Genomic DNA, 26,477 nt, shown 5'->3' with positions numbered 1-26,477 from the left:
ACTCCTGCTTAGCGCTCAGTATATTAGGAGTGGGACGACTGGTTGGCCCGTTGTCAGTATAATGTGACCGGGTGGGGTGTCCTGCTGGGTGTCTTCGGCAGTATGCTTCAGTGAGGTAGCACTATAAATCGGCAAAAGTTCCAACCTATCACAAGGAGACTTAACACGAACATACCGCAGCCTCCCAAAACACACATACGCTCTCGCCACACACATGCATGTCGCACGCATCGGAGGCCGTCCTCAAATGGCCTTAGCTGCCAATAGGACGTTAGGCAAAGTAAACCAAACCAAACTAATACAGTAAAACGACAAAAATGTTTTTTCTTTTCTTTATCTCACCTTCCTTACCAAAAGAGCTATGCCTCAACCATTTATATGGTGTGCGATTAATTTTCGCGAAATAATTTCAATCACAGATACATGCAGCCTTTATGACTGAATAAGTCCTTACGTATGAGAACGCGAAACTATATCGCTGCAAAAATAAGTTGGTTTATATTCGTAGCAAGCTCTTGTTGTCTTTACCCGTTGTGTATACATACAAAATGTAGCATTTTCTTTTATAAATACTTAACGTTGATTGATAGTATTCATGGTTTGGTGTGATATAATGTGCATACTTAAGTCTGATCTGTCATTAAATGTATTTCCACAAATAGAACAAGTATGTATATTCATCACGTGCTTCTTCATAGTAGCCATTTCTTTGAACGTTTTCCTACATATCGTGCAAGCGAATGGTTTTTCCCCGGTGTGAGTTCTCATGTGTACAGCCAGATCATTTTTACACGTGAAACCTTTAACACAATGATCACACCTGTAGGGTCGGAAACCGGTGTGAAACATTGTATGCTTATGTAGGTAGGAGTTAGTTCGGAAGGACTTGCCACACGTCTTACACGAGTACGGTTTCTCACCCGTATGGGTACGAATATGGTAGTTTAGTCCAGATTTATGACGGAACTGTTTCCCACAGTACTCGCAGGAGAAAGCCTTGTCACCAGTATGGATGGTTTCGTGTATTCTGCGGTCGTTTTTATTTAGAAATGTGTTATCACAATACTTGCATTGGTGTGTTCGTCGCTCACTGCTATGGATCTCCATATGTTTCTGTAGATGTTCCAACCTGCCAAACACTTTCCCGCAGACGTTGCATTTGTTTGCTTCCCGTCCATGCGTGGTGATGTGTGATAGAAGTTCCCGGTTGTCAGCGAACTCGATACCGCAGTCGTCACATTTGAAAGCCTTTTCTGGAGCATGCTGCTTCTTGTGGCTCATGAGCTGTGTTTGCTGCGTGAACCTCATGCCGCATACGTCACATTGGTATGGTTTGTTTCCTGTGTGTGTCCTGATATGTGGTTTGAGTAAATTCTGACAAGCAAAATCTTTGCTACAATACGGACATCGGTAAGGATTTTCGTCCGTATGGATCAGCATATGGCGCCTCAGATATGCCGGTCTTTGGAACTGTTTGTGACATATTGGACAAATTTGTGACGTCGTATTATGAATCCGAACATGTCTCTGCAGACTGATTTTACTAGGGTAGCTTTTACCGCATGTGTCACAACTACATCCGGCGCTGTTTCCGCCAGATGGATGCTTTGACTTCATATGTCGTTGTAGTGTTCGTGTGTTCGGCATCTGCTTATTACATATGGTACAGGCAAATCCCGCGCTTTCAATTTTTAGTTTAGGGTGTGTTCGAGGCGAGAAAACACGTTTACTTACGAGACTGTGTTTGTCGATGTCGCCTGGGAATTTCAAATCACTCGCGTTTTCATGGACTCGTTTATGACTTTTGAGCGAGGTTGCGTTACTATAAGATTTATCACAATAATCACATTGAAACAGTTTTGAATTAGATATGGATTTTCGTTGTCTTTTCCCTGCTGTTCTTTCGGATTTAACACTAGCTCTACCTCGGCTTGGGAGATGTTTAATTAAACGTTTTACAATTGTTTTGGTGACTAGTTTACTTTCCTGGCAACCATTCTCATCATGTGGTGTAGCTTGTGACGTTTGTAGAACCTCTTTACTGTTGTTCCGCCATTGCACAGAGCGAGACCCCTGTGGACCACCCTTCTCATTCCCAGAGTCATTGTCTTTAAATTCCATATCATCGTTTTCGATATCGGTATCTTCATTCATATTGAACTGATCATGGTTGATGACAATTCTATCAACATCACTTGATGACTTCTGTCCCACCATAACTACACTTATTCGCTTCCACTCGTGGTAATACACCTGTGTTTGCCGGTAAACTCTCAGAAACACAACAGTCTAGCGAACAATTGTGTGTCGGTCTGTCATCTAGTGCATTGCTCACTTGTATCGATTTACACATATCCAAATTTATAGAACTCTTTCCAGATATTGCTGCTGAACTAACTCTTTCATTCAGTGTGTCTTCGATAGATGGGTCAGCTCTTGAATTAGAGTCCTGATTGGGTAGATTTCCGAGCAACTTTGATATGCCATCCAAATTTGATTCGACGTTATTTTGATATGTAGTAATCGTTGTGCCTAAATGTTGTAAGTTGATTTCTGTCTGATAAATACTGTCACATTTCGATACAGAACTGCAATTCATCGCTTGGTCTATAACGTTATCTTTACAATATTGGGCATCGTGGGATAAGCTATTAGTATGAAGATTCAAACCCTGGTCCATGACCTCATTGTTTATACCCGAGTGTTGAAGCTGTGTGGTAGTATTACACTGTGTGATGTCATTGTTTCTACCCGAGTGTTGGAGCTGTGTGGTAGTATCACACTGTGTGATAGTATTACACTGTGTAATGTCATTATTTCTACCCGAGTGTTGGAGCTGTGTGGTAGTATTACACTGTGTGGTCTCATTGTTTCTACCCGAGTGTTGGAGCTGTGTGGTAGTATTACACTGTGTGATGTCATTGTTTCTACTCGGGTGTTGGAGCTGTGTGGTAGTATTACACTGTGTGGTAGTATTACACTGTGTGATGTCATTGTTTCTACCCGAGTGTTGGAGCTGTGTGGTAGTATTACACTGTGTGATGTCATTGTTTCTACCCGAGTGTTGGAGCTGTGTGGTAGTATTACACTGTGTGATGTCATTGTTTCTACTCGAGTGTTGGAGCTGTGTGGTAGTATTACACTGTGTGGTAGTATTACACTGTGTGATGTCATTGTTTCTACCCGAGTGTTGGAGCTGTGTGGTAGTATTACACTGTGTGGTAGTATTACACTGTGTGGTAGTATTACACTGTGTGATGTCATTGTTTCTACCCGAGTGTTGGAGCTGTGTGGTAGTATTACACTGTGTAATGTCATTGTTTATACCCGAGTGTTGGAGCTGTGTGGCAGTATCACACTGTGTGATGTCTTTGTTTCTACCCGAGTGTTGGAGCTGTGTGGTAGTATTACACTGTGTGATGTCATTGTTTCTACCCGAGTGTTGGAGCTGTGTGGCAGTATGACACTGTGTGATGTCATTGTTTCTACCCGAGTGTTGGAGCTGTGTGGTAGTATTACACTGTGTGATGTCATTGTTTCTACCCGAGTGTTGGAGCTGTGTGGCAGTATTACACTGTGTGATGTCATTGTTTCTACCCGAGTGTTGAAGCTGTGTGGCAGTATTACACTGTGTGATGTCATTGTTTCTACCCGAGTGTTGAAGCTGTGTGGCAGTATTACACTGTGTGATAGTATTACACTGTGTGATGTCATTGTTTCTACCCGAGTGTTGGAGCTGTGTGGTAGTATTACACTGTGTGATGTCATTGTTTCTACCCGAGTGTTGGAGCTGTGTGGTAGTATTACACTGTGTGATGTCATTGTTTCTACCCGAGTGTTGAAGCTGTGTGGCAGTATTACACTGTGTGATGTCATTGTTTCTACCCGAGTGTTGAAGCTGTGTGGCAGTATTACACTGTGTGATAGTATTACACTGTGTGATGTCATTGTTTCTACCCGAGTGTTGGAGCTGTGTGGTAGTATTACACTGTGTGATGTCATTGTTTCTACCCGAGTGTTGGAGCTGTGTGGTAGTATTACACTGTGTGGTAGTATTACACTGTGTGATGTCATTGTTTCTACCCGAGTGTTGGAGCTGTGAGGTAGTATTACACTGTGTGGTAGTATTACACTGCATGATCTGCTGTACGACATTCACTCCATATTGCACATTTGCTCCCAGACTATTTGTCCAATCTGAACGGGAAGCCATCTGACATAAACTACTGGCTGGTAGTTCATATGATGAAGGTCCTGAATCGCATCCACGTGTCATTTCATTTGCTGTGAAGAGCACATCTCTTACATATCCATACACATTGGGGATGTTTACTGCCGTATCATATTGACAGGTGCTGGTAAAGTCCGACTCGCCTGACATATTGTCGTCTATCTCAACTCTATTTCTTTCCGCATGATTGGCTACTGGAACATGACTTGATTTTACAATGGATATTCGAGGCAAACTAACCGTAATACTTTCTTTGGAAAACTGCTGAACCACATTTCCCAATGAACTGACGTTAATATGTAAATCTTTTTCATGAATCGCAATTGTATCATTTGTGACGGCATGGGCAGATTCACGTGTCATTTCATCATACATATTTACCATGGATGGCTCCGTTTGGTCAGATTTGGTGTTCTTTGAATGTTTCGACAGAGATTTGTTGGTGATGGTACTCTCGTTGTCCATACGATATTCTACAATATCGAGATGATTTTTCTTACGGTGTCTGTTGAGTTCGGACTGCACAATGAACGATTTCAAGCACGTTGAGCACTGATAGGGTCTATTGCCAGAGTGTGTGCGTTTGTGAATAACCAATGAACGATTGTCACGGAACGACTTGCTACATTGGTCACAGTTGAACGGTTTGTAGTCCGTATGACTCAGTTGATGCTTACTTCTGTTGGAGGATGTCCGAAATGCCTTCCCACAGATGTCACACTTGTACGGCTTTGCACCGGTGTGAATCCTTAGATGATATTTAAGCGACGACTTGTAGCCGAAACTCTGTCCACATACGTCACAGATATAGCCCTGTGACGTATCATGAGTTTCAAGGTGACATTTCAAATCCGAGTTCTTCTTGTAGGTATTCCCACAAATGTCACAACTAAATGGTCGACTTTCCGTGTGAAGTTCCTTGTGCTTCTCAAAATGGTCTTTTTTCCCGAACATCTTGCCACATTCGAAGCATTTCAGAATATGACCGTTGTTATGAGTTAAAACATGGGAAATTAACTCCTTGTTATTTTCGAATTCTTTAAAACACATATCACATTTAAAGACACTTTCCGGTGCATGGATATTCTTTTTGTGCAGTCTTAAATTCCCGACTTGCGTAAAATGTCTTTCACAAATATCACACTGATAGGGTTTGTCACCAGAATGCGTTCTCATATGTAAGGTGGCTCGTTCTTTGGACTTTGAATATTTTCCACATATTGGACACTTATACGGACTATCTTCGGAGTGGATGACACCGTGTTTATGTAAGGAGCTCTGGCGACGAAACATCTTCCCACATATATCACACCCATACTGTTTGGCAGTATGACCATGCTTGTGTCTTTTTAAACCTACACTTGATGTAAATACTTTCTGACAAATATCACAAGTATAAATATCATTTTTGATACATTTAACTACATCCACACATCCTTGGACTTCCTCTTCAATTTCAGCCACAATTTTACGCGTTCTTCCAATCTTTTTTGGTTCAACTGATCCTCCGGTCTTGGCCTTGACCTTTGACGGTCCTTCGGTCTTTTGAACTTTTTTATCCCAGTCGGTATCGATATCACTGGCATAATATTTATCCTTGTTCTTCCATTTTCCGTTCGTTCTTAGTCGTTTCGTCCTCTTTGTGTTTCTTGTAGAGGATTTCATTTCTGTCTCTTTCTGTAAAGTGCTGGCGTGCGACCTCGTGTCGTCCTTATACGTGAATTGTGTATCGCTTCCTGACTAAACTGGCAGGTGGAAGTTATGGTCAACAGTGAAATGGTGAAGGTCATACCAGTCTAAAATGTTTCATAATATGTTTATAACCGTACATCAATGAAGGTAAACTTCAATTCAGCATACTCCGGTGTGTTGAACCAATCATCCTGTGAAACGAAAACAAAAACACATATATGTAACTATGTGTATCTTGCTTTCTCCTCCTTTAGTCATACCTACGATCAACCTGTCAATCATTTCATAATTGAGTCCACGACTTCCAACAAATTCCTGTCAGAGACCTTTTAAAATCACATCTATGAAATGCTTATTCCATACAATTTCTGCATCGCTGATCTGCTTGTTTATTTGATACATAACTATACCTTAAAATAGTATGTGTTCATTTGATATCAGTGCTTTTTGCCTTCAAATATTTCAGTTTGAATTCGAGGTATTATCTTTTTTTGGGAATGTTCTACTGTGTTTGTATTCAGTAGATTACAGTTACTCAATTTTGAATAATTATATTTTATTTTTATTTCTTTCCTGATCACAATAGTCAACATTGAAAAGCTGTTCAACTTGGTTTGGATTCCTAAATATGATTTCATTGATTTTTGCTATTTCTGACTCGAAAAGACAGTCATTTCATTCAATTTGCTATTCATGATGAGTAATTCAAACATGTATACATATTTACCCATGTGACCTTGGAACTGTTTCAAGGTCATTTATTTGAACAAATTTGCATTGATAGTCCTTCATCGAAAAATGTTGACCAAATATCATGACCAGATATACTTTTTCAGAAGTTGTTTTGTAGATTATGAATTAGGGGCATACAAATCTGGTCAAACTAAATCAAAGCCAATTTCAAGGGTATAAATTATGGACTCTTAATATTTTTTCAATGAACATTTAAAAAAAAAAAAAAAAAAACAAGAGGCCCAGAGGGCCTATATCGTTCACCTGGTTGGAATTGATCAAAAATCAAAATATGTTCATGATCATTTTGCTAATAGATTTTTTGTTGATGTTAAACAATGCTATATATGGTTATGGGGAAGATATCAACCGCTTCAAAGATAAAACACAGAAATAAAGTCCTGACTCCCTAGGGATGTGAAAAGGCCCCAGGGATTATTTATCGACATTGTGTTTAAAGAAACTAAGTCAATTGGGGTGGGGAAAGACCCCAGAGTCAATTTATACATCATAATTGTGTTAATGTCATGCTGTCCAACAATGCTATATATGGCTATTAGGTGGGAACGTCAACAGTTAGAAATAATGTATATAACCAAAAAACCTAATCCATGGGGGTGAGGGAAGACCCTGGGCCTATTTTTACATCATGATTTATCTATCTCTTGATGCCTAGCAATGCTATATATGGTTACGGGGTGGGAATCTCAATGGTTTTAAAATATAACCAAAAAACTTAGTTCCTTGGGGTGGGAAAAGACCCCAGGGTCTATTTGAACATCGGATTGTGTTTATCTCTTGATGCCCAGCATTGCTATATATGGTTATTGGGTGGGGATCACAACAGTTAAAAATAGATAACCAAGAAACTAAGCCCCTGGGGGTGGGGGAAGACCCCGGACCTATTTTTACATCATAAATATGAGTGATTTGCTTAGTTTCCGAGAAGACGTCTTTAATTTATATCAATTTAGCCAAATCAACCCCTTTTGGCCCCACCCCTAAGCTCCGGGGGCTCATGCATCAGCGCCACCATTTGTACAATTTTGAATCCCCATCCCATAACGATGCTACCAGTCCAATTTTAATTAATTTCAATCAGCGGTTATGAAGTCAAATGTTGACGGTCGGACGGACAGCCGATGGGCGCCCGACAACGTACATGTACGCCAGACGCCACGGTATGGCATAAAGCTCACATTGGTCCTTCGGATAATACAGTTCTGTGTGTAGAATAGAACGAATATTCATACCCTGGCTACACTGCTCTCCGGCAGCTCTCATCTGTCAAAAATTGTCCGTCCGTCCGTCCAGAGGTACGTTATCGCAGCTAGGTGTAGAGGTCATAGTTTAAGCTATTTAAGGATAAGGAATTTAACTAGAGACCTGTTTTGACAGAAGAGTCAAAGACTGGTATCAGCTGATGGATTGGAAATACCATATCACGGTTACAAATAAACAGCTACATAGTCAAAATCAAGTTCGTGTATGTGCTAAGCACCTATGAGTAGACGAGGATAACCGAAACTCACCTAAATGTATGGCGGGAATGTTCTCTCTTGGTCTGTGTTTGGATGGTTTCTAACAATTTTAAATATTAGTTGTTCCAACATCGATTCAATATCAACCCTATTAACTTTGAAACAATCTGAGTAAAATCACAAAACCAGATACCGGAAGTGAATGTCAGGGCATAGCGATGTATTATAATCCAACTACGACTTCTTAGGATAGACAGATAGCGACAAGCGAGCACTGAGGGAAAAGAACGACAACTCTGGGTAAATTGTGATTTCTGATTAAACAATAATAATCGACACGACACATTTCTCACCAGAATTAAATGTCAGTAATTCCACATGAAGTTAGGAATGATATCATAATTTGTGTCTACTCTATACGCGGAGGAAGAAAATGTAATATTATGCAGGGAAAATCCGATTACGGGATCGAAGCTTTCCTTTGATTACTACATTCACGTTACAACTGCCTCAAATAACAGATACAAACGGAATTGTTGAAGTATCTTTATTAAAATAAATAGATAATTCTAAACATAAAAACAGATATCCTAAAAATTAAAAACTCATTTTTTTCTTGATCTGTAAAATTTCCGTTTATTTTTCTTTATTATTTTCGCCGTCTGCTTACTCTACTTTGATTTTTTTTTCTTTTTTTCTCTATCAATAAGCTTGCTTTCCTTTGATTTTATTATTTTTTCTCGATCTGTTTATTATCTTTCGATTTTCTTTCTTTGAAAGTATAATCTTGAACATTTGGTAGATCATTGACGACGCATGCGCTTAGTCCACTCCTGTCCATGTTCATGTCTGTCGCATCAAACCTATCAAAGATAATGTTATTTAAGAATGAGTGAGGATTGAAGTTCCTACATTGAAGGTTATAAGCCAAAGAATCTCAGCCCGAATAATAGTGTGCTCAATTTTTGTCTAAGCTAACAAGTTTTTTTTAATTTTTAAATAAATAAATAAATAAATAAATAAATGGATGAATGAATGAATGAATGAATGAATGAATGAATGAATAAAATGGAGGTATCAGGCGCTGAATGTAATGAATGAATGAATGAATGAATGAATAAAATGGAGGTATCAGGCGCTGAATGTACAGTACTGTATATTTTTTTTATCTATATACAACCCCACAAAATTTTAAAAAGATTTTGCTGTGATCTTTCGGATTTATTACTTTTTTCGCCATAGTCTAACAAGACGAATGTGGCCATTGGCATACGCGGTTTTGTTCTGTATTTTCACGAACTTAGATATTTAAGTCCGTGTTATTATACACAGGAATATTGCAAAAAATCAGCTAAAAAGAAAAAGACAAGGAGCGAACTGAACAGCCATTCGTTTGAAAATGGTGGACTAAATGTTGTTGTGTTTTTTTGTTTTTGTTTTTTACCACGTACCATTCGTCCGAGCTTTTGTCGAAGCACTCCACATTACAGATGGACGTGACGGCATTGAATCCACCAATAGTGAAGATCATATCGTCTATCACCTACATATAATAAAATAAAATCCACCAATACAGAATATCATATCTTCTATCACCTACGTATAATAAAAAAAATCCACCAATACAGAATATCATATCTTCTATCACCTACGCATCAGTAAACAAATATCCAAGACAATCCACGCGTAATGTCGATATCAAAATTCAAATATACGCAAAATTAGGCATAAAATATTTTAAAATAAACTCATTGAGTATGAATTTCAATGTCGATAAAATGTTTCCTTCGTGATGTCTTGATTGAATTAAGGGTTCAGGAAAGTGCTTAGACGGTATCACCAGTGATTTTAAACCTTGAGCCATGGGATATACAATATACCACGCCGTTATTGACATGCACTATACCCCAAACAAGAAACGCGATATCTGTGAGGGAATCTATGGTAATATTATAATGACTTGATAATGCACATCTATAAATCATGCAGGTTTTCGGGTTTTATTGAGGAAGATTCCCCAATCCTCCGAGCGATGATGATCCTCTGCTGAAATGAAGTTTCTTTTGCTCAGTTGAGGGGAACCGTATTGTATGACGCAAGTTCGAATTATTCTAGCGTTTTATCAACATTTTTTTGGTACATATCAGTATGGCGTTGTAAAGGCTTGCACAATCGGGAGATATTCTCTGAATGATACACGTTTTTTTTACTGAATTTATGACTATTACCTCTACCCCAAAGTTGGTCCGCGGGTCGAACATTTCTGGGATGGTCTGCCAGCGATCCGTGATTGGGTTATATCGCTCTGCCGTGTTCATCCGGGCGATTCCGTTAAAGCCACCAAGAGCGTAGACGTAGTCACTATACCCGATCACACCCACTCCACTTCGCCTATTGCGCATGGGCGTAATTAATGTCCATTGATTGGAGTTCGGGTTGTAATATTCTGCCGTGTTCAAACATTCGTGTCCATTTGACCCTCCGCAAATATAGAGCTTACCTAAAATGTTGAAAAACTTATTTCACATGATTTATATGAAATATCAAATAATAATTTAGCATCTAAATTAATAAAAAAAAAATTGTGGGAGTGTTATCTTTGTGTTTAAAATAACTATCTTTCCAACTCATATGTACACTTACCAAACCGTAGACTGGTCACCAGCCCGTAAGTTTTTGATATAATTGCTTCACTGAATTCTAATACTAGATTACCTCCAAGAATCAGACATATCCTCCTGACCAAAATCATAAAGCTCAATTTGATTTATAATCTAATATTCTAGAGACACGTGGCCAGTCCAACCAACCCGATCAATTTCATTCCAAATATCTTACATTACCTGCTGATAAATTTACTTCGCGAATAAGTTGGCTAGCATAGTTGCATTACGTCATAACAGGACGTGTTTTGTATGGCTACTAAAGAGTTGTTTCTATGGTTACTGTTGAAAGTGATTTGCATATCATTATATATGGTCATGGAGACCGGTTGTTATGGTTACCGTTGAGAGTGGTTGCGCCTGCGTCACTACGTTGGTTGTGCATAGGGGCAATAAGACTCCACTGGTTTCGGCTAGGGAAATATTGCTCGGCTGTATTCAGTCTCACGTGACCATCAAAACCCCCCATGGCGTAGATAAATTCCCCCAGGACAGCAGTGCTGACGTAGCACCTGTAACCAACCAATCAGACGGCATGTCAACTGTATGGAATTATGATTTGCTATATTTTTTATTGAATGCACATATTTTCCAACTGAAACTAAGATTGAAAGTTAAAAAACTGATACACGAATTATTTAACACTGACCTTTTAGAGTTCATTGGTGCGGCCTCGGACCAGGTCTTCTCAACGGGGTCAAAGCAGCGGACCCCATTAAAGTACTGTGTCCCGTCAAATCCTCCGATGACGTAGATCTTCCGATCGATTGTCACTGTTCCATGGTAAGCTCGGGGTGCTATGCAAATTATATATGACTCAAGGATACAATAATAATACATGTACATATGTATATGTACGTGGATAAACAGTTGAATCTCGTTATCTCGAAGCCAGTCGGACCATCAAAAACTTCGAGATTGCATAAGTATTCGAGTTAATTGAGTATATTTTATATATAATTTTTACCATTGAAATTTGATTTTTACTTCGAGTAAAACAGTGTCTTCGAGTTATCAGAGTGCGAGATGATGAAACGAAGTTTGACTGTAACATAGAGGGAGTATTGCTCTTCATTGAACTCGCCCGAAAATGGAATTATGGAGAAACCTACCTTCATCGACGGAATCACAAACAATCCATTTATCTGCGCGTGTGTCATAAGTTTCCATGATATTAGTGGGAGCCCCTCCGCTCCACCCGCCAACCACGAACATCACCTCATGTGGCACCCGTGGTAGCGCCAGCGGATTGGTTATGTCGAGATTTTTCTCCTCGTTTATGTCGAGAGCATATAAGAATTTGAGTGTTTCGATGATAAGAGGTTTGCACTCAGCACTTTCTTTAACGTACGGGTGGGACTTAACTTTCTCAACAAAGAACTGAGTGGACAACAATCCAAGGCGAACAGTCCGAAGTAAGGCGACAATATGGCACTTCCGGTTTTCGGGATCATGATCAATCCACTGTAACAACGCCGCGAACGTCATTTCTTCATTCTTCACATTGAGATCTTCAGAAGATAACATTTCACAAACTTCCTCCACGCTAAGTTCGTTATACTCCGAGCTGGAAGCTAGAACCCTGCTAAAGTTGTGCATCAAAAAGCGGTATGCCTTTTTCACTAATTTATGACAAAAGTAGGCACGCGCGAAGTTATAAATACCAATACAGTTTTCCGGCTCCAGTTGCTCGGCGAGGAAATCACAACACCTTGTCACAAGACCATGGACAAGTAACTGGTCAGCCGCCGGGAGTAGACGCTCAACATTACTCTCGTCGATTTTAGCACGTCGTGTATAAGCGTAGTCGATAATGATCTGCATTATGTCGCCAGAAATCCCCGGTATTTCAATCTCTCGTTTCCCAACAGAATCGAAGGTGTTGGTGAATAATGCTCTAAAGTAGGGACTACAAGCCGACAAGATGGCCCTGTGGATAGGGAACTCTCGATTATCAACTTTGATCACTGCATCACACAGTTGGCCAAATCTTCTCATTTCATCGTAAACCAGGCATGAATGTATACTAAACCGCTTCCCAAGTCGTCTTCCCATTGGGTTCTCTTCATATTCATCAGATTCCATTTTTTGTAATTTTTCCCCGTATTTTAATAAAGTACAGGACTTATGAAAATAACTCGCTGTGACCATCAACCCATGTTTCCGTGTCAATGATTTTGGTTGTCGGGGATGACGTCATAATATTGGTATATGTTTGTGACGTCATAATGTAGTATATTGTATGACGTTATACTATTATTTATCAACCAGGCTTTCTACTCAGGTTTGATTTACAATACATGTAGTAGAACATCATTAAAATCGTCGCCACTTTCCGATTTACGATCGTCTTGACGATGTTATAATTCGTAAAGATTAAAACAGTTAAATAAAATACACATTCAGAAAGTTTATTATCTAACTGAAAAGGTTAACCAAACTTCTTAAAAAGAAGACATTATCTCAACCAGTAAGTCTGATTTAATGCGTTCAACTTAATATGTCTTATTGAAAATGTTGAACTATTGTTGAGCCTCTAAATGATACTCAACGGATAAAAAATAATTGTTTAAGCACACAATATTGGCACAAAATCAATACGACCACATTACTGTTAGACATGTTTTCGTCAATTTAACCTTCCGAGCGTCGATCTGTTCCCTCTTTTTAAAATTATACTAAATATAACGGTGGTTGATTTGTACCATTTCGTCTTTTCGACTTTTCGCACCGAAAAGACGAAGATCAATAAACCTCAAATTTCGTCTTTTCGCCCCGAAAAGACGAAAACTTAAAAACCTTAAATGGAAAAGACAAAAGTTAACAAACCGCAAATTTCGTCTTTTCGAAAATAAATCAGCTTAATTTTCCTTTTCTCGGGGCGAAAAGACGAAAATTAAGCTGAATAATGGTCGTCTTTTCGGGGTGTATTTTAGCAGATAATTTAGTGTTAGAATTCAGCTGATCAATTATTTTAAAAACACTTCAGGGCTGATGGCTAGTCAGGCTAATGCTGCCAAGGCTTGGAAGCTGCCGATGTTTGGAATCTGATTCCCAAGCCTTGACGAAACTTACTGTCGTGTAGGCCTATCTGTTACGGAATGATCTTTTCAACATGGTGGACCAGTATCACAGAAGATAGGCTTACAGTTAAGCTACAAAATCACTTACGGTAACTCTGACCGAGCCAAATACCATGTCTAATTCAGAAATACTCGAAATGTATATTACAATATTTTACTGCTGCTGTTTAGTTCATAAACAACTGTGAATCATTCTTAAACAGTTGAAGTCGGCATCGAGGCGTGATTCGCTGTGAATTTTTGCGCATATTGAATTATGTAAACAGTCTAATGTTTATCTTCATCGTCAGCGAGACTCTACTATGACATCCGCTTTTAAGCATGATCTTTATGTCCACAACCCTATATTATTTACACAAACGAAAGAAAAGTCTTTTTTGTTTACCATACGGACCGGTCTTCATAAATTTGTAACAATTTTGACAGAAAACAATTACACTATACTTGGATATTCATTAACCAATGCTTTTCGTGAGTTTTTATTCTTTTACTTGAATTGAAAACACTTAGGTTAATCTGATTGGTTTCAAATGAATAAGTTTCAAAAGTTTCAAAAGCAAAACACTATTGTATCGTCTTCATTATGTTAATCACTCCTTATCGTAAAATACGTTGTTGTTGTTCTGCTGCTGTTGTTGTTGTTGTTGCTATTTTGGTATTGTTGTTTTTGATGATGTTGTCGTCGTTGTCGTTGCTGTTATCGTTGATGTTGTTGTTGATTATTTCTTTCTAAGTTGCAAGACACAGTATTATCAATCATCCAATGATTCCAGTATCCGTGTGTTCCACATCAGGTGTCGGGAAACTGAAACAGGAATTAACGTCATATAAGGTACCACATCAGGTGTCGGGAAACTGAAACAGGAATTAACGTCATATAAGGTACCACATCAGGTGTCGGGAAACTGAAACAGGAATTAATGTCATATAAGGTACCACATCAGGTGTCGGGAAACTGAAACAGGAACGTCATATGAGGTACCACATCAAGTGTCGGGAAACTGAAACAGGAACGTCATATGACGGTACCACATCAAATGTCGGGAAACTGAAACAGAAACGTCATATAAGGTACCACATCAGGTGTCGGGAAACTGGAACAGGAACGTCATATAAGGTACCACATCAGGTGTCGGGAAACTGAAACAGGAACATCATATAAGGTACCATATCAGGTGTCAGGAAACTGAAATAGGAACGTCATATAAGGTACCACATCAAGTGTTGGGAAACTGGAACAGGAACGTCATATAAGGTACCACATCAGACGTCGGGAAACTGAAACAGGAACGTCATATAAGGAACCATATCAGGTGTCGGGAAACTGAAACAGGAACGTCATATAAGGTACCACATCAGACGTCGGGAAACTGAAACAGGAACGTCATATAAGGAACCATATCAGGTGTCGGGAAACTGAAACAGGAACGTCATATAAGGTACCACATCAGATGTCAGGAAACTGAAACAGGAACGTCATATAAGGTACCACATCAGGTGTCAGGAAACTGAAACAGGAACGTCATATAAGGAACCATATCAGGTGTCGGGAAACTGAAACAGGAACATCATATAACGTAAAACATCAAGTGTCGGGAAACTGAAACAGGAACGTCATATAACGTACAACATCAAGTGTCGGGAAACTGAAACAGGAACGTCATATAAGGAACCATATCAGGTGTCGGGAAACTGAAACAGGAACGTCATATAAGGTACCACATCAGGTGTCGGGTAACTGAAACAGGAACGTCATATGAGGTACCACATCAAGTGTCGGGAAACTGAAACAGGAACGTCATATGAGGTACCACATCAGGTGTCAGGAAACTGAAATAGGAACGTCATATAAGGTACCATATCAGGTGTCGGGAAACTGAAACAGGAACGTCATATGAGGTACCACATCAAGTGTCGGGAAACTGAAACAGGAACGTCATATAACGTACAACATCAAGTGTCGAGAAACTGAAACAGGAACATCATATAAGGTACCATATCAGGTGTCGGGAAACTGAAACAGGAACGTCATATAACGTACAACATCAAGTGTCGGGAAACTGAAACAGGAACATCATATAAGGTACCATATCAGGTGTCGGGAAACTGAAACAGGAACGTCATATGAGGTACCACATCAAGTGTCGGGAAACTGAAACAGGAACGTCATATAACGTAAAACATCAAGTGTCGGGAAACTGAAACAGGAACATCATATAAAGTACCATATCAGGTGTCGGGAAACTGAAACAGGAACGTCATATAACGTACAACATCAAGTGTCGGGAAACTGAAACAGGAACATCATATAAGGTACCATATCAGGTGTCGGGAAACTGAAACAGGAACGTCATATGAGGTACCACATCAAGTGTCGGGAAACTGAAACAGGAACGTCATATAAGGAACCATATCAGGTGTCGGGAAACTGAAACAGGAACGTCATATAAGGTACCACATCAAGTGTCGGGTAACTGAAACAGGAACGTCATATAAGGAACCATATCAGGTGTCGGGAAACTGAAACAGGAACGTCATATAAGGTACCACATCAAGTGTCGGGTAACTGAAACAGGAACGTCATATAAGGTACCACATCAAGTGTCGGGAAACTGAAACAGGAACGTCATATAAGGAACCACGTCAGGTGTCGGGAAACTGAAACAGGAACGTCATATCAGGTACCACTTCAGGTGTCAGGAAACTGAAACAGGAACGTCATATAAGGAACCATATCAGGTGTCGGGTAACTGAAACAGGAACGTCATATAAGGAACCATATCAGGTGTCGGGAAACTGAAACAGGAACGTCATATAACGTACCACATCAAGTGTCGGGTAACTGAAACAGGAACGTCATATAAGGTACAACATCAGGTGTCGGGAAACTGAAACAGGAACGTCTTATAACGTACAACATCAAGTGTCGGGTAACTGAAATAGGAACGTCATATAAGGTACCACATCAGGTGTCGGGAAACTGAAATAGGAACGTCATATAAGGTACCACATCAGGTGTCGGGGGAACTGAAACAGGAACGTCATATGAGGTACCACATCAGGTGTCAGGAAACTGAAACAGGAACGTCATATAAGGAACCATATCAGGTGTCGGGAAACTGAAACAGGAACGTCATATAACGTACCACATCAAGTGTCGGGTAACTGAAACAGGAACGTCATATAAGGTACCACATCAAGTGTCGGGAAACTGAAACAGGAACGTCATACAAGGAACCACGTCAGGTGTCGGGAAACTGAAACAGAAACGTCATATAAGGTACCACATCAAGTGTCGGGTAACTGAAACAGGAACGTCATATAAGGTACCACATCAAGTGTCGGGAAACTGAAACAGGAACGTCATATAACGTACAACATCAGGTGTCGGGAAACTGAAACAGGAACGTCATATGAGGTACCTCATCAAGTGTCGGGAAACTGAAACAGGAACGTCATATAACGTACAACATCAAGTGTCGGGAAACTGAAACAGGAACGTCATATGAGGTACCACATCAAGTGTCGGGTAACTGAAACAGGAACGTCATATGAGGTACCACATCAGGTGTCGGGAAACTGAAACAGGAACGTCATATGAGGTACCATATCAGGTGTCGGGAAACTGAAACAGGAACGTCATATGAGGAACCATATCAGGTGTCAGGAAACTGAAACAGGAACGTCATATAAGGAACCATATCAGGTGTCGGGAAACTGAAACAGGAACGTCATATAACGTACAACATCAAGTGTCGGGAAACTGAAACAGGAACGTCATATGAGGTACCACATCAAGTGTCGGGTAACTGAAACAGGAACGTCATATGAGGTACCACATCAGGTGTCGGGAAACTGAAACAGGAACGTCATATGAGGTACCATATCAGTGTCGGGAAACTGAAACAGGAACGTCATATGAGGAACCATATCAGGTGTCAGGAAACTGAAACAGGAACGTCATATAAGGAACCATATCAGGTGTCGGGAAACTGAAACAGGAACGTCATATAAGGTACCACATCAAGTGTCGGGAAACTGAAACACGAACGTCATATAACGTACAACATCAGGTGTCGGGAAACTGAAACAGGAATGTCTTATAACGTACAACATCAGGTGTCGGGAAACTGAAACAGGAACGTCTTATAACGTACAACATCAAGTGTCGGGTAACTGAAATAGGAACGTCATATAAGGTACCACATCAGGTGTCGGGAAACTGAAATAGGAACGTCATATAAGGTACCACATCAGGTGTCGGGGGAACTGAAACAGGAACGTCATATGAGGTACCACATCAGGTGTCAGGAAACTGAAACAGGAACGTCATATAAGGAACCATATCAGGTGTCGGGAAACTGAAACAGGAACGTCATATAACGTACCACATCAAGTGTCGGGTAACTGAAACAGGAACGTCATATAAGGTACCACATCAAGTGTCGGGAAACTGAAACAGGAACGTCATACAAGGAACCACGTCAGGTGTCGGGAAACTGAAACAGAAACGTCATATAAGGTACCACATCAAGTGTCGGGTAACTGAAACAGGAACGTCATATAAGGTACCACATCAAGTGTCGGGAAACTGAAACAGGAACGTCATATAACGTACAACATCAGGTGTCGGGAAACTGAAACAGGAACGTCATATGAAGTACCTCATCAAGTGTCGGGAAACTGAAACAGGAACGTCATATAACGTACAACATCAAGTGTCGGGAAACTGAAACAGGAACGTCATATGAGGTACCACATCAAGTGTCGGGTAACTGAAACAGGAACGTCATATGAGGTACCACATCAGGTGTCGGGAAACTGAAACAGGAACGTCATATGAGGTACCATATCAGGTGTCGGGAAACTGAAACAGGAACGTCATATGAGGAACCATATCAGGTGTCAGGAAACTGAAACAGGAACGTCATATAAGGAACCATATCAGGTGTCGGGAAACTGAAACAGGAACGTCATATACGTACAAACATCAAGTGTCGGGAAACTGAAACAGGAACGTCATATGAGGTACCACATCAGTGTCGGGTAACTGAAACAGGAACGTCATATGAGGTACCACATCAGGTGTCGGGAAACTGAAACAGGAACGTCATATGAGGTACCATATCAGTGTCGGGAAACTGAAACAGGAACGTCATATGAGGAACCATATCAGGTGTCAGGAAACTGAAACAGGAACGTCATATAAGGAACCATATCAGGTGTCGGGAAACTGAAACAGGAACGTCATATGAGGTACCACATCAAGTGTCGGGAAACTGAAACAGGAACGTCATATGAGGTACCACATCAAGTGTCGGGTAACTGAAACAGGAACGTCATATGAGGTACCAAATCAGGTGTCGGGAAACTGAAACAGGAACGTCATATGAGGTACCAAATCAGGTGTCGGGAAACTGAAACAGGAACGTCATATGAGGAACCATATCAGGTGTCAGGAAACTGAAACAGGAACGTCATTTAAGGTAACCATATCAGTGTCGGGAAACTGAAACAGGAACGTCATATAAGGTACCACATCAAGTGTCGGGAAACTGAAACACGAACGTCATATAACGTACAACATCAGGTGTCGGGAAACTGAAACAGGAACGTCTTATAACGTACAACATCAAGTGTCGGGAAACTGAAACAGGAACGTCATATGAGGTACCACATCAAGTGTCGGGTAACTGAAACAGGAACGTCATATAAGGTACCACATCAAGTGTCGGGTAACTGAAACAGGAACGTCATATAAGGTACCACGTCATCAGGTGTCGGGAAACTGGAACAGAAACGTCATATAAGGTACCATATCAGGTGTCGGGAAACTGAAACAGGAACGTCATATGAGGTACCACATCAAGTGTCGGGAAACTGAAACAGGGACGTCATATAACGTACAACATCAAGTGTCGGGAAACTGAAACAGGAACGTCTTATAACGTACAACATCAAGTGTCGGGTAACTGAAACAGGAACGTCATATAACGTACCACATCAAGTGTCGGGTAACTGAAACAGGAACGTCATATAACGTACCACATCAGACCACGGTTTCGTCAAGGTTTCTTAATTAAACAAGATAAAGAATTTACTATCGTTTTTAAATGTTTGTTTGTATTGTTTGGTATCTTATCTTAAGGGAGCTGGCACAGTGGTAACGTCACCTAGGAGACCGGGGTTCGATTCACCGATCGGGCGTGAAAAGATATGGGGTCACATGCCCGACCACATGGGCTTTTTTTACGATTGTTCGGTGTACGTTTACAGCTACGTCTCTCGCGCGCTTCAACCGGTGTGATTAATATAAGTTGTATAACTTATTTTGCAATTGTTGTAAAACAGATCAAGTTTACATCATCCTATCTACAACTATGGTCGTTAAAGGGGAAAAAACCACGTGGTTGTCCTGCCGGTGAATTGAAACACCCAGTCGCTTAGGTGAAAGGCGTTACCACTTGCTAGCTGCTCGCCATACACAAGGAGGTTCCTCAAATATTAAAAAAAAAAAAAAAAAAAAACGCGCTTTAATACGCACTCCTTATCTTGTCTTTCACAGATGAAGAATTCTTTCGATTCACAATCCCCGTCATCCCAGCCGAAGCCACAGAACTTTCCCATCCTCAGACAATCTTCGTTATGTGAGTTGTCGGGTTGGTGGGGACACCAGTGTGTGTAGCCCATGATGGGCTCCTCAGAGTAAGCCCACGTCCATTCCGTTTCCGTTGCAACATCTGTCCCGTCCAACCAGTACATAACTCGGGCACTGGAGTCATGTTCTGACCGCAACAATTTCAAAAACATAAGTACCATATTTTTAGTTTAAGTGAAACTCGAATAAACAGGTTCACTTGAAGTACGTGACTTATTTTGGTATATTATTTTGATTACCACTTTTCACCGAAAACAATACTAAAGTATATTGCTTATTGCACGAATTAAAGTGTTTTTTTTTTTTTTTTTTTTTTTGATGTTGTCAATGTTACGTAATTTTTTTATATTATGTATGTACATGTATATGATACTGATGAGTCGGAAGACTCAAAGTCAATAAAGAACTTAAACGCGAAAATATAAGTTTAACATTTCTTTCTGTTGAAATTTCATCGATATAATAAATTCATTTTAAACATTTTTATGAAATATAACTTAATCAGACTCATATAAAAAATATCAATGCTTTTTGAATTTCAATCTGTCGTTAAGATGAACTGATACCGTGACGTTGGGTGAGAGTATTCCTAAGGAAAGTATCCTCTCTCTCTGACTCTATTGCCGCCAGCTGGGAGTCGAGTGCCTCACAATGTGCCTTCAATATTAAATAAATCAATTTAGTCTTTACTATCTTTAAATAAAGCCACATTCATTTATCGATTCTGTATTTGTTTCATAACCCGATGAAATTTGAAATAAAAAAAAACATCAATGTATGGTATTTTAATCGTGTTACATGTATCATTAAAGAAAATGTATCTGTTACAGATTACCAGTGAAAAGTGATATTACTTACTATCGAAAAATATCTTACTTTTTTTGATATTTTTCTACTAGTGAAAAATATCACTTTTTCTGATGTGACCAATCCTAATACTGCTGAAAAACGACAATGGGGAAGATTAAGTTTTGCATATATATATATAGCTCTCCGTCATGTTATATGACGTCATAATGCAATATACAATACATACGTCACGATTTGGCGTACATTTGTGACCCGTTTACAGGGGATCGCAATGAATTCTGGGAGAGATTGAGCTGCCTCAGGATATTTTGGTATCAAATGTAATAAACAGAATAGGTAACAGTATCTTCAGTAATACCAAATATATTTCACGAGTGTGGCTAATATTTTGATATTTTTGAAAAATATCAAACTATTAGCCACCCGAGTGAACTATATTTGATATTACAGAAGACACTGTTAGATATCCTCCATATCGGTCCCCAAGGAGTCTTTCCCACGTGTCGCTCGTTCAATTTGTCGTTTGACGAGTGGAAACACTGGCTTGAAATCCTTCGTCTTTGTTATTAAGTATCTTACCGACGCGTCCTGCCAGGTTTCGTGTATGTCCATGAAAAAATAACAAGCTGCATCGTGCCGTGTCCATCCATTAGGACATGCCTCGCCAGACACTACACGGGAGTTAGATTAAAACAAAGAAAGGTGTATTATTTCAAAATTATTAACATCCATTAGTTACTATTGAAAAACAAACAAACAAAACAATTGTTTAACTGACAATATACATGTAGGACTGCTGACAAAATCATATTCAAATTTGGTATAAAATATACACTTAGAAAACTAGAATATACGTGAAATGCATGTGCAATGTGCATGGTTAAATATTGCCGCGATATAACAGTATGTATAAGTACATAAGAAATTATTACAATTAATTATCAAATTAAATAATATCGGCTAAATACTTTATCGAATAATAACATACGAAAATGACGTCATCATTTTGTTACGTTGCTTTTGATTGGCTAAGAAGAACTGTTAGTCACAGCACGAGAGTTTGAGAACGCATTACAAGGATGCTTCTGTCTCCATTGCAATGATCGTGGCGGCCGGTACTCGGGATCGAGCTGTTCCATTTACCGCCTTGTACATGTACATCAAAATCCTGTACTATGACCTGTTCAAAACCTGTTGTGATGTGCTTCCTCTTTCTAGTAGTAGCCAGACATGATGTAGTGTTCTGGATCCTCTGCGTACGGCTAATTAGTGTCTCATGTATCCCAAAGAGCAAAGCATTACCATAGTCTAATCGAGAATCTAGCGAATGTCTTACATGTATCTTTGATGAAGAATTGTAGGATACACCCAATATTTCTGATTGTGTGATAACATGAACTTACAAAAGAGTTTACCTGTTTTGTGTGCATAACGTCATCGATTTATGTGATTTTGCACCAGCTACGCGTAAGAACAACTTGAAGCGCGGCGATTACAAGTAAATCCAAGATTTTCGCAACGAAATTTGCCGTAAATTATGTCTTTGGGCATCTGTATTTGATGACACGATTATGTCCTTCTTTATTTAGTTACAAAATTTCAAGAAATCAAGTGTTCATTACACGTACACGTATATGGCCTAACTCCGTTTTACGACGTTCCAGATAACGTCAATGTGTACGTGTAGTCTACACGTACACGTACCTGTAAGGTTGTTTAATGTCTCAGTAGAAGCAGTCCTTGCAAGTTAAAAACACATACATTGTATTCAAACTTGAACTTACCATATTATTAAGTATCAATATCAAAGTTTTTCACGTTATGTAACAAAATCATAAAAACAAGTAGTCTTTAAAAATAGTGTGTAAAGGGAATGCCCTCGCCCCCAGGTTTTGGGGTTAAGGCTCTTTATAACGTAATAACGTAAAATAATCTATTTAACACCTGTGTGTTTCCAGTTTTAGCCAGGGATATACAAAATAGATAAAGGATGATTGGATAAGAAGAGATATAGGACAGACTCTAAGTAAGGATTATAATTAAACATACCTTTGCTTGTGTAGAGTAACACAAACGTCAACAGAGACAGCATATCCGTGCTTTGCTGTAATATTACAGTACGAGCACTCTCCGCCAACAATATGTCGGCAACCTATGCTCTATCTAGTTCCGTGTGAAATATAACAGCCGGCGTGCCGTAACTGACTTACCGACAACCGATTCGACAGTCCATAAACTAGTTCTAATAAGATGTAAATAAATTTCGAATGAAAATGAAATGTAAAGGAAAAAAAATTAACAAAACTCTTTATTTTGGAAACGACTATTACAACTGAAAGTTTGTAATAATAAAAGAAACGATTAAAAACCATGGATGTTACGAGGGGGAAAAAAGAAGTGAATAACTGGGTACCATTAATCATCAGGTCATTTACAGCTCGAAACGGCGACGACGACTACGACGACGAGACGACGATAGTGGTAGCGGCTCTGCTGCCGCTGATGATGATAATGATGTATATTAATTCACATTATGGCTTCCATCTTTTATCTGGACAAAGATGGTCTTCCTAACGTTAAGTAAATACGATAAAAGAGAACTTAATTCAATGATTATGAGCAATTACTAAAAAATACAAAAGAAATAATGGTATTGGGCTTGGTGTCATCTCGGATTTTGGCGGCAGTTGCATAATTTCGGGATTGTTTCATACTTGAAGTGAATATATTTAAATGTGTATGTTTATGCTTTCGCCATAAAGAACATGATTTATTGTAATAATATGTGATTTCACGGTAGACTTATATACCGAGAATCTTAAAAGAACATCTGTTCGACGTATTATTACTGTTTCAAATCTGGGTAAAAGTACAGAAATGCATCCTCCGTGTTTCAACCGCAAGATAATTGCAAGGGATTTGGTTTGGTTTGGTTTATTTTGTTTAACGTCCTATTAACAGCTAAGGTCATTTAAGGACGGCCTCCCGTGCGTGCGACGTGCATGCGTGTGGCGAGTGCGTATGTGTGTTTTGGGAGGCTGTGGTATGGTATGCGACTGCTAGGGTTGTGACGTAACCGAAATTTGCAAGGTGGCTGTCTTCGAGGAACACCAGTCTGATTCTCTTTGTAACTTTAAGGACCTACGTCTTAAAATACATTTTGTTCTTTTTTATCGTTTTATCTATATTTAGTGAGATTGGTGGTTTCGTTTTCATGTCTTTGTTACGTTTAAAGAAAATACGTGTATACCGCTTGGTGACACGATTAGAGAGTGTTTTCTAATGCGTTAGAAATGATTGCGTTAATATAAAAAGCGACCTCATGTTGGGAGATTTGTGCATTTTAATTCTGTAATGAATATGAATCTTGCGTCTGTCAAATTATATGCATAATCAGAAACTAACTTTCCTGCAATCTAGCGACAAACAAACAAACAACTAAACCGATTATGTATTTTGGTAAGTGATGACATTTATTTAGCTGCGATAACATAGCCCCACCGATCGAGAGACGTCCTATGCATTGTATTATAAACGAAGAACGCAGGACACTTGCACTCAGTATTGGTTACATTGGAAGACGAGGAGAGTTCCTGGACTGCTAAAATAATATAGTTCCAATTAATCTACGCAAAGACACCAGTATTGTTAACAAAAGTAAAAGAAACAACTCAACATTTTTGTTTAATACACTAAATACGTTTTCAATTGATTGATATATTCACAATCCACGTTTCCGTTTCGGATTAACTATGGTTGTCAAACACAGCATGTATTGACACAGATTTAGTAGTGACGTGGTCGATTGTTCTATGTGAACTGTACGTTTCAGCCATTTGTTGTTAGCTTACCTCGTGGAGAAGTTAGATATTCACTCATTTCCGCAATTTTCGATTGAGTTTTTGACAAAATACTCACTAGACGTAAGCTTTTTATACAGAGATCATCGAGTAGCAGGAGAAACCCCTAAAATTGCGTAGATCAGTCCTTTGAAAATGGCACTGTCTAGTTGACGTTCCGGTAACGTCCCAAGGAGACGACGTCATGATTATGTTACCGATTCCAGCGCATATTAATCCGCTGAGCCTTTTTCCCATTGCGTTTACGCTAATTTTAACGCAGTCAGCGTTTACTAAGCTTAAGAAGGGAGATAGTATTCATATCATCTAATAGACGATTGGCCACTATATGATCATGTCAGGGTATCGGGCCGACCATCACTGCGCCATCGAAACGTTCTTTTTAAGATCGTGGATGTGGCGCAGTGGTAGACGTTGTGGTTATTTCTGGCTAAGCTGCCGAATATCGTGAATTCGAGGCCACCACCTCTGGGTTGCGAGTTCGAAACCTACGTGGGGCAGTTGCCAGTTACTGACCGTAGGCCGGTGATTTTTCTCCGGTTTCCTCCACCTCCAAAACCTGGCACGTCCTTATATGACCCTGGCTGTTAGGATGTTAAACCAAAACAAACAACCCTCATTAACAAAAATGATTTTATCATGCCAGTTAAAGAAATACCCCTAACTGCATACTTGCTGCCTCTCACAATGGGAAATCTCTCGCTACCAAAGTCCACCAGAAACCTGTTTAGCAATTTAGGTCTATATATAGGTCCATGGCGACACACATAATACCCTAGTCCGAGTCATGATTACTTGACCATGAAATTGTGTATATAGTGGACTGTGTGGTAGCAATGGCTTTGATAAGGGGGAGATAACTGGTAACACAAACATAACAGACTTTATTGACACATTTAAAATTTCATAATCTTTTGGACTTTATTGACACATTTATAATTTCATAATCTTTTGGAGCTGTCTATCTGTCTGTCTGTCTGTCTCTCTCTCTCTCTCTGTCTGTCACTCTCTCTCTCTCTTCTAACCAGAAACTCTCCGTTTGTCGTGTTTTCGTCTACTTTTCGTATTTTCCACGACACAGACCGGGAGCTGCATAGCAATCCAAAAGTTCCATAATGTAGAATTTTCCAGAACGTCTTGGAATGTTCTAGCTTGAAGTTCACTTGATTATTGTGCCAGAAATTCACTTAACATTTCCATATGTCACAAGTATACATATATTTTTTTATAATCTGAGATCGGAAAACAAGCTTTAAGTTATTTTCCA

General features: G+C 39.5%; 2 protein-coding genes across 3 annotated transcripts; both read right to left on the bottom strand.

Annotated features, from left to right (window-relative positions):
- Positions 1-134: 134 nt before the first annotated feature.
- Positions 135-8,335, bottom strand: LOC117316453. Its single transcript, XM_033871041.1, is given in 3 exon segments — positions 135-2,211; positions 2,213-6,114; positions 8,188-8,335. Coding segments are annotated over 2 exon segments (5,322 nt in total). The 5' UTR covers positions 5,897-6,114; positions 8,188-8,335; the 3' UTR covers positions 135-573.
- A 491-nt stretch (positions 8,336-8,826) lies between these two features.
- LOC117316449 (kelch-like protein 10) lies at positions 8,827-25,387 on the bottom strand. Of its 2 annotated transcripts, none has more exons than XM_033871036.1 (10): positions 25,269-25,387; positions 21,930-22,021; positions 21,107-21,197; positions 20,427-20,667; positions 11,912-14,687; positions 11,449-11,596; positions 11,142-11,311; positions 10,365-10,636; positions 9,588-9,679; positions 8,827-8,999 (listed from the first exon to the last, which is right to left on the bottom strand). In XM_033871036.1, exons 5-10 carry the CDS (start codon positions 12,948-12,950, stop codon positions 8,867-8,869), a joined length of 1,854 nt encoding a protein of 617 aa, XP_033726927.1. In that variant the 5' UTR covers positions 12,951-14,687; positions 20,427-20,667; positions 21,107-21,197; positions 21,930-22,021; positions 25,269-25,387; the 3' UTR covers positions 8,827-8,866. The 2 variants fall into 2 exon arrangements, with proteins under 2 accessions (XP_033726927.1, XP_033726926.1); XM_033871035.1 differs by lacking the exon at positions 25,269-25,387 and adding an exon at positions 23,400-23,568.
- Positions 25,388-26,477: the final 1,090 nt, after the last annotated feature.

This window comes from Pecten maximus, chromosome 18 (genome assembly GCF_902652985.1).
Source record: "Pecten maximus chromosome 18, xPecMax1.1, whole genome shotgun sequence".
Lineage (NCBI taxonomy): Eukaryota > Metazoa > Mollusca > Bivalvia > Pectinida > Pectinidae > Pecten > Pecten maximus.
The sequence above is the reverse complement of the archived record's forward strand: the minus strand, read 5'-3'. Positions and strand labels throughout refer to the sequence as shown.

What these genes read in the sequence shown, in the direction of transcription:
- LOC117316449 (XM_033871036.1), bottom strand. Translation starts at nt 12,950, where the DNA reads ATGGTCACAGCGAGTTATTTTCATAAGTCCTGTACTTTATTAAAATAC. An exon ending in AGGCGCAACCACTCTCAACG is followed by an intron (nt 10,637 to 11,141) that starts GTAACCATAACA and finishes TCAACATTTTAG; the next exon opens with GTAAGCTCTATATTTGCGGA. An exon ending in GGACCAACTTTGGGGTAGAG is followed by an intron (nt 9,680 to 10,364) that starts GTAATAGTCATA and finishes TATTATATGTAG; the next exon opens with GTGATAGACGATATGATCTT.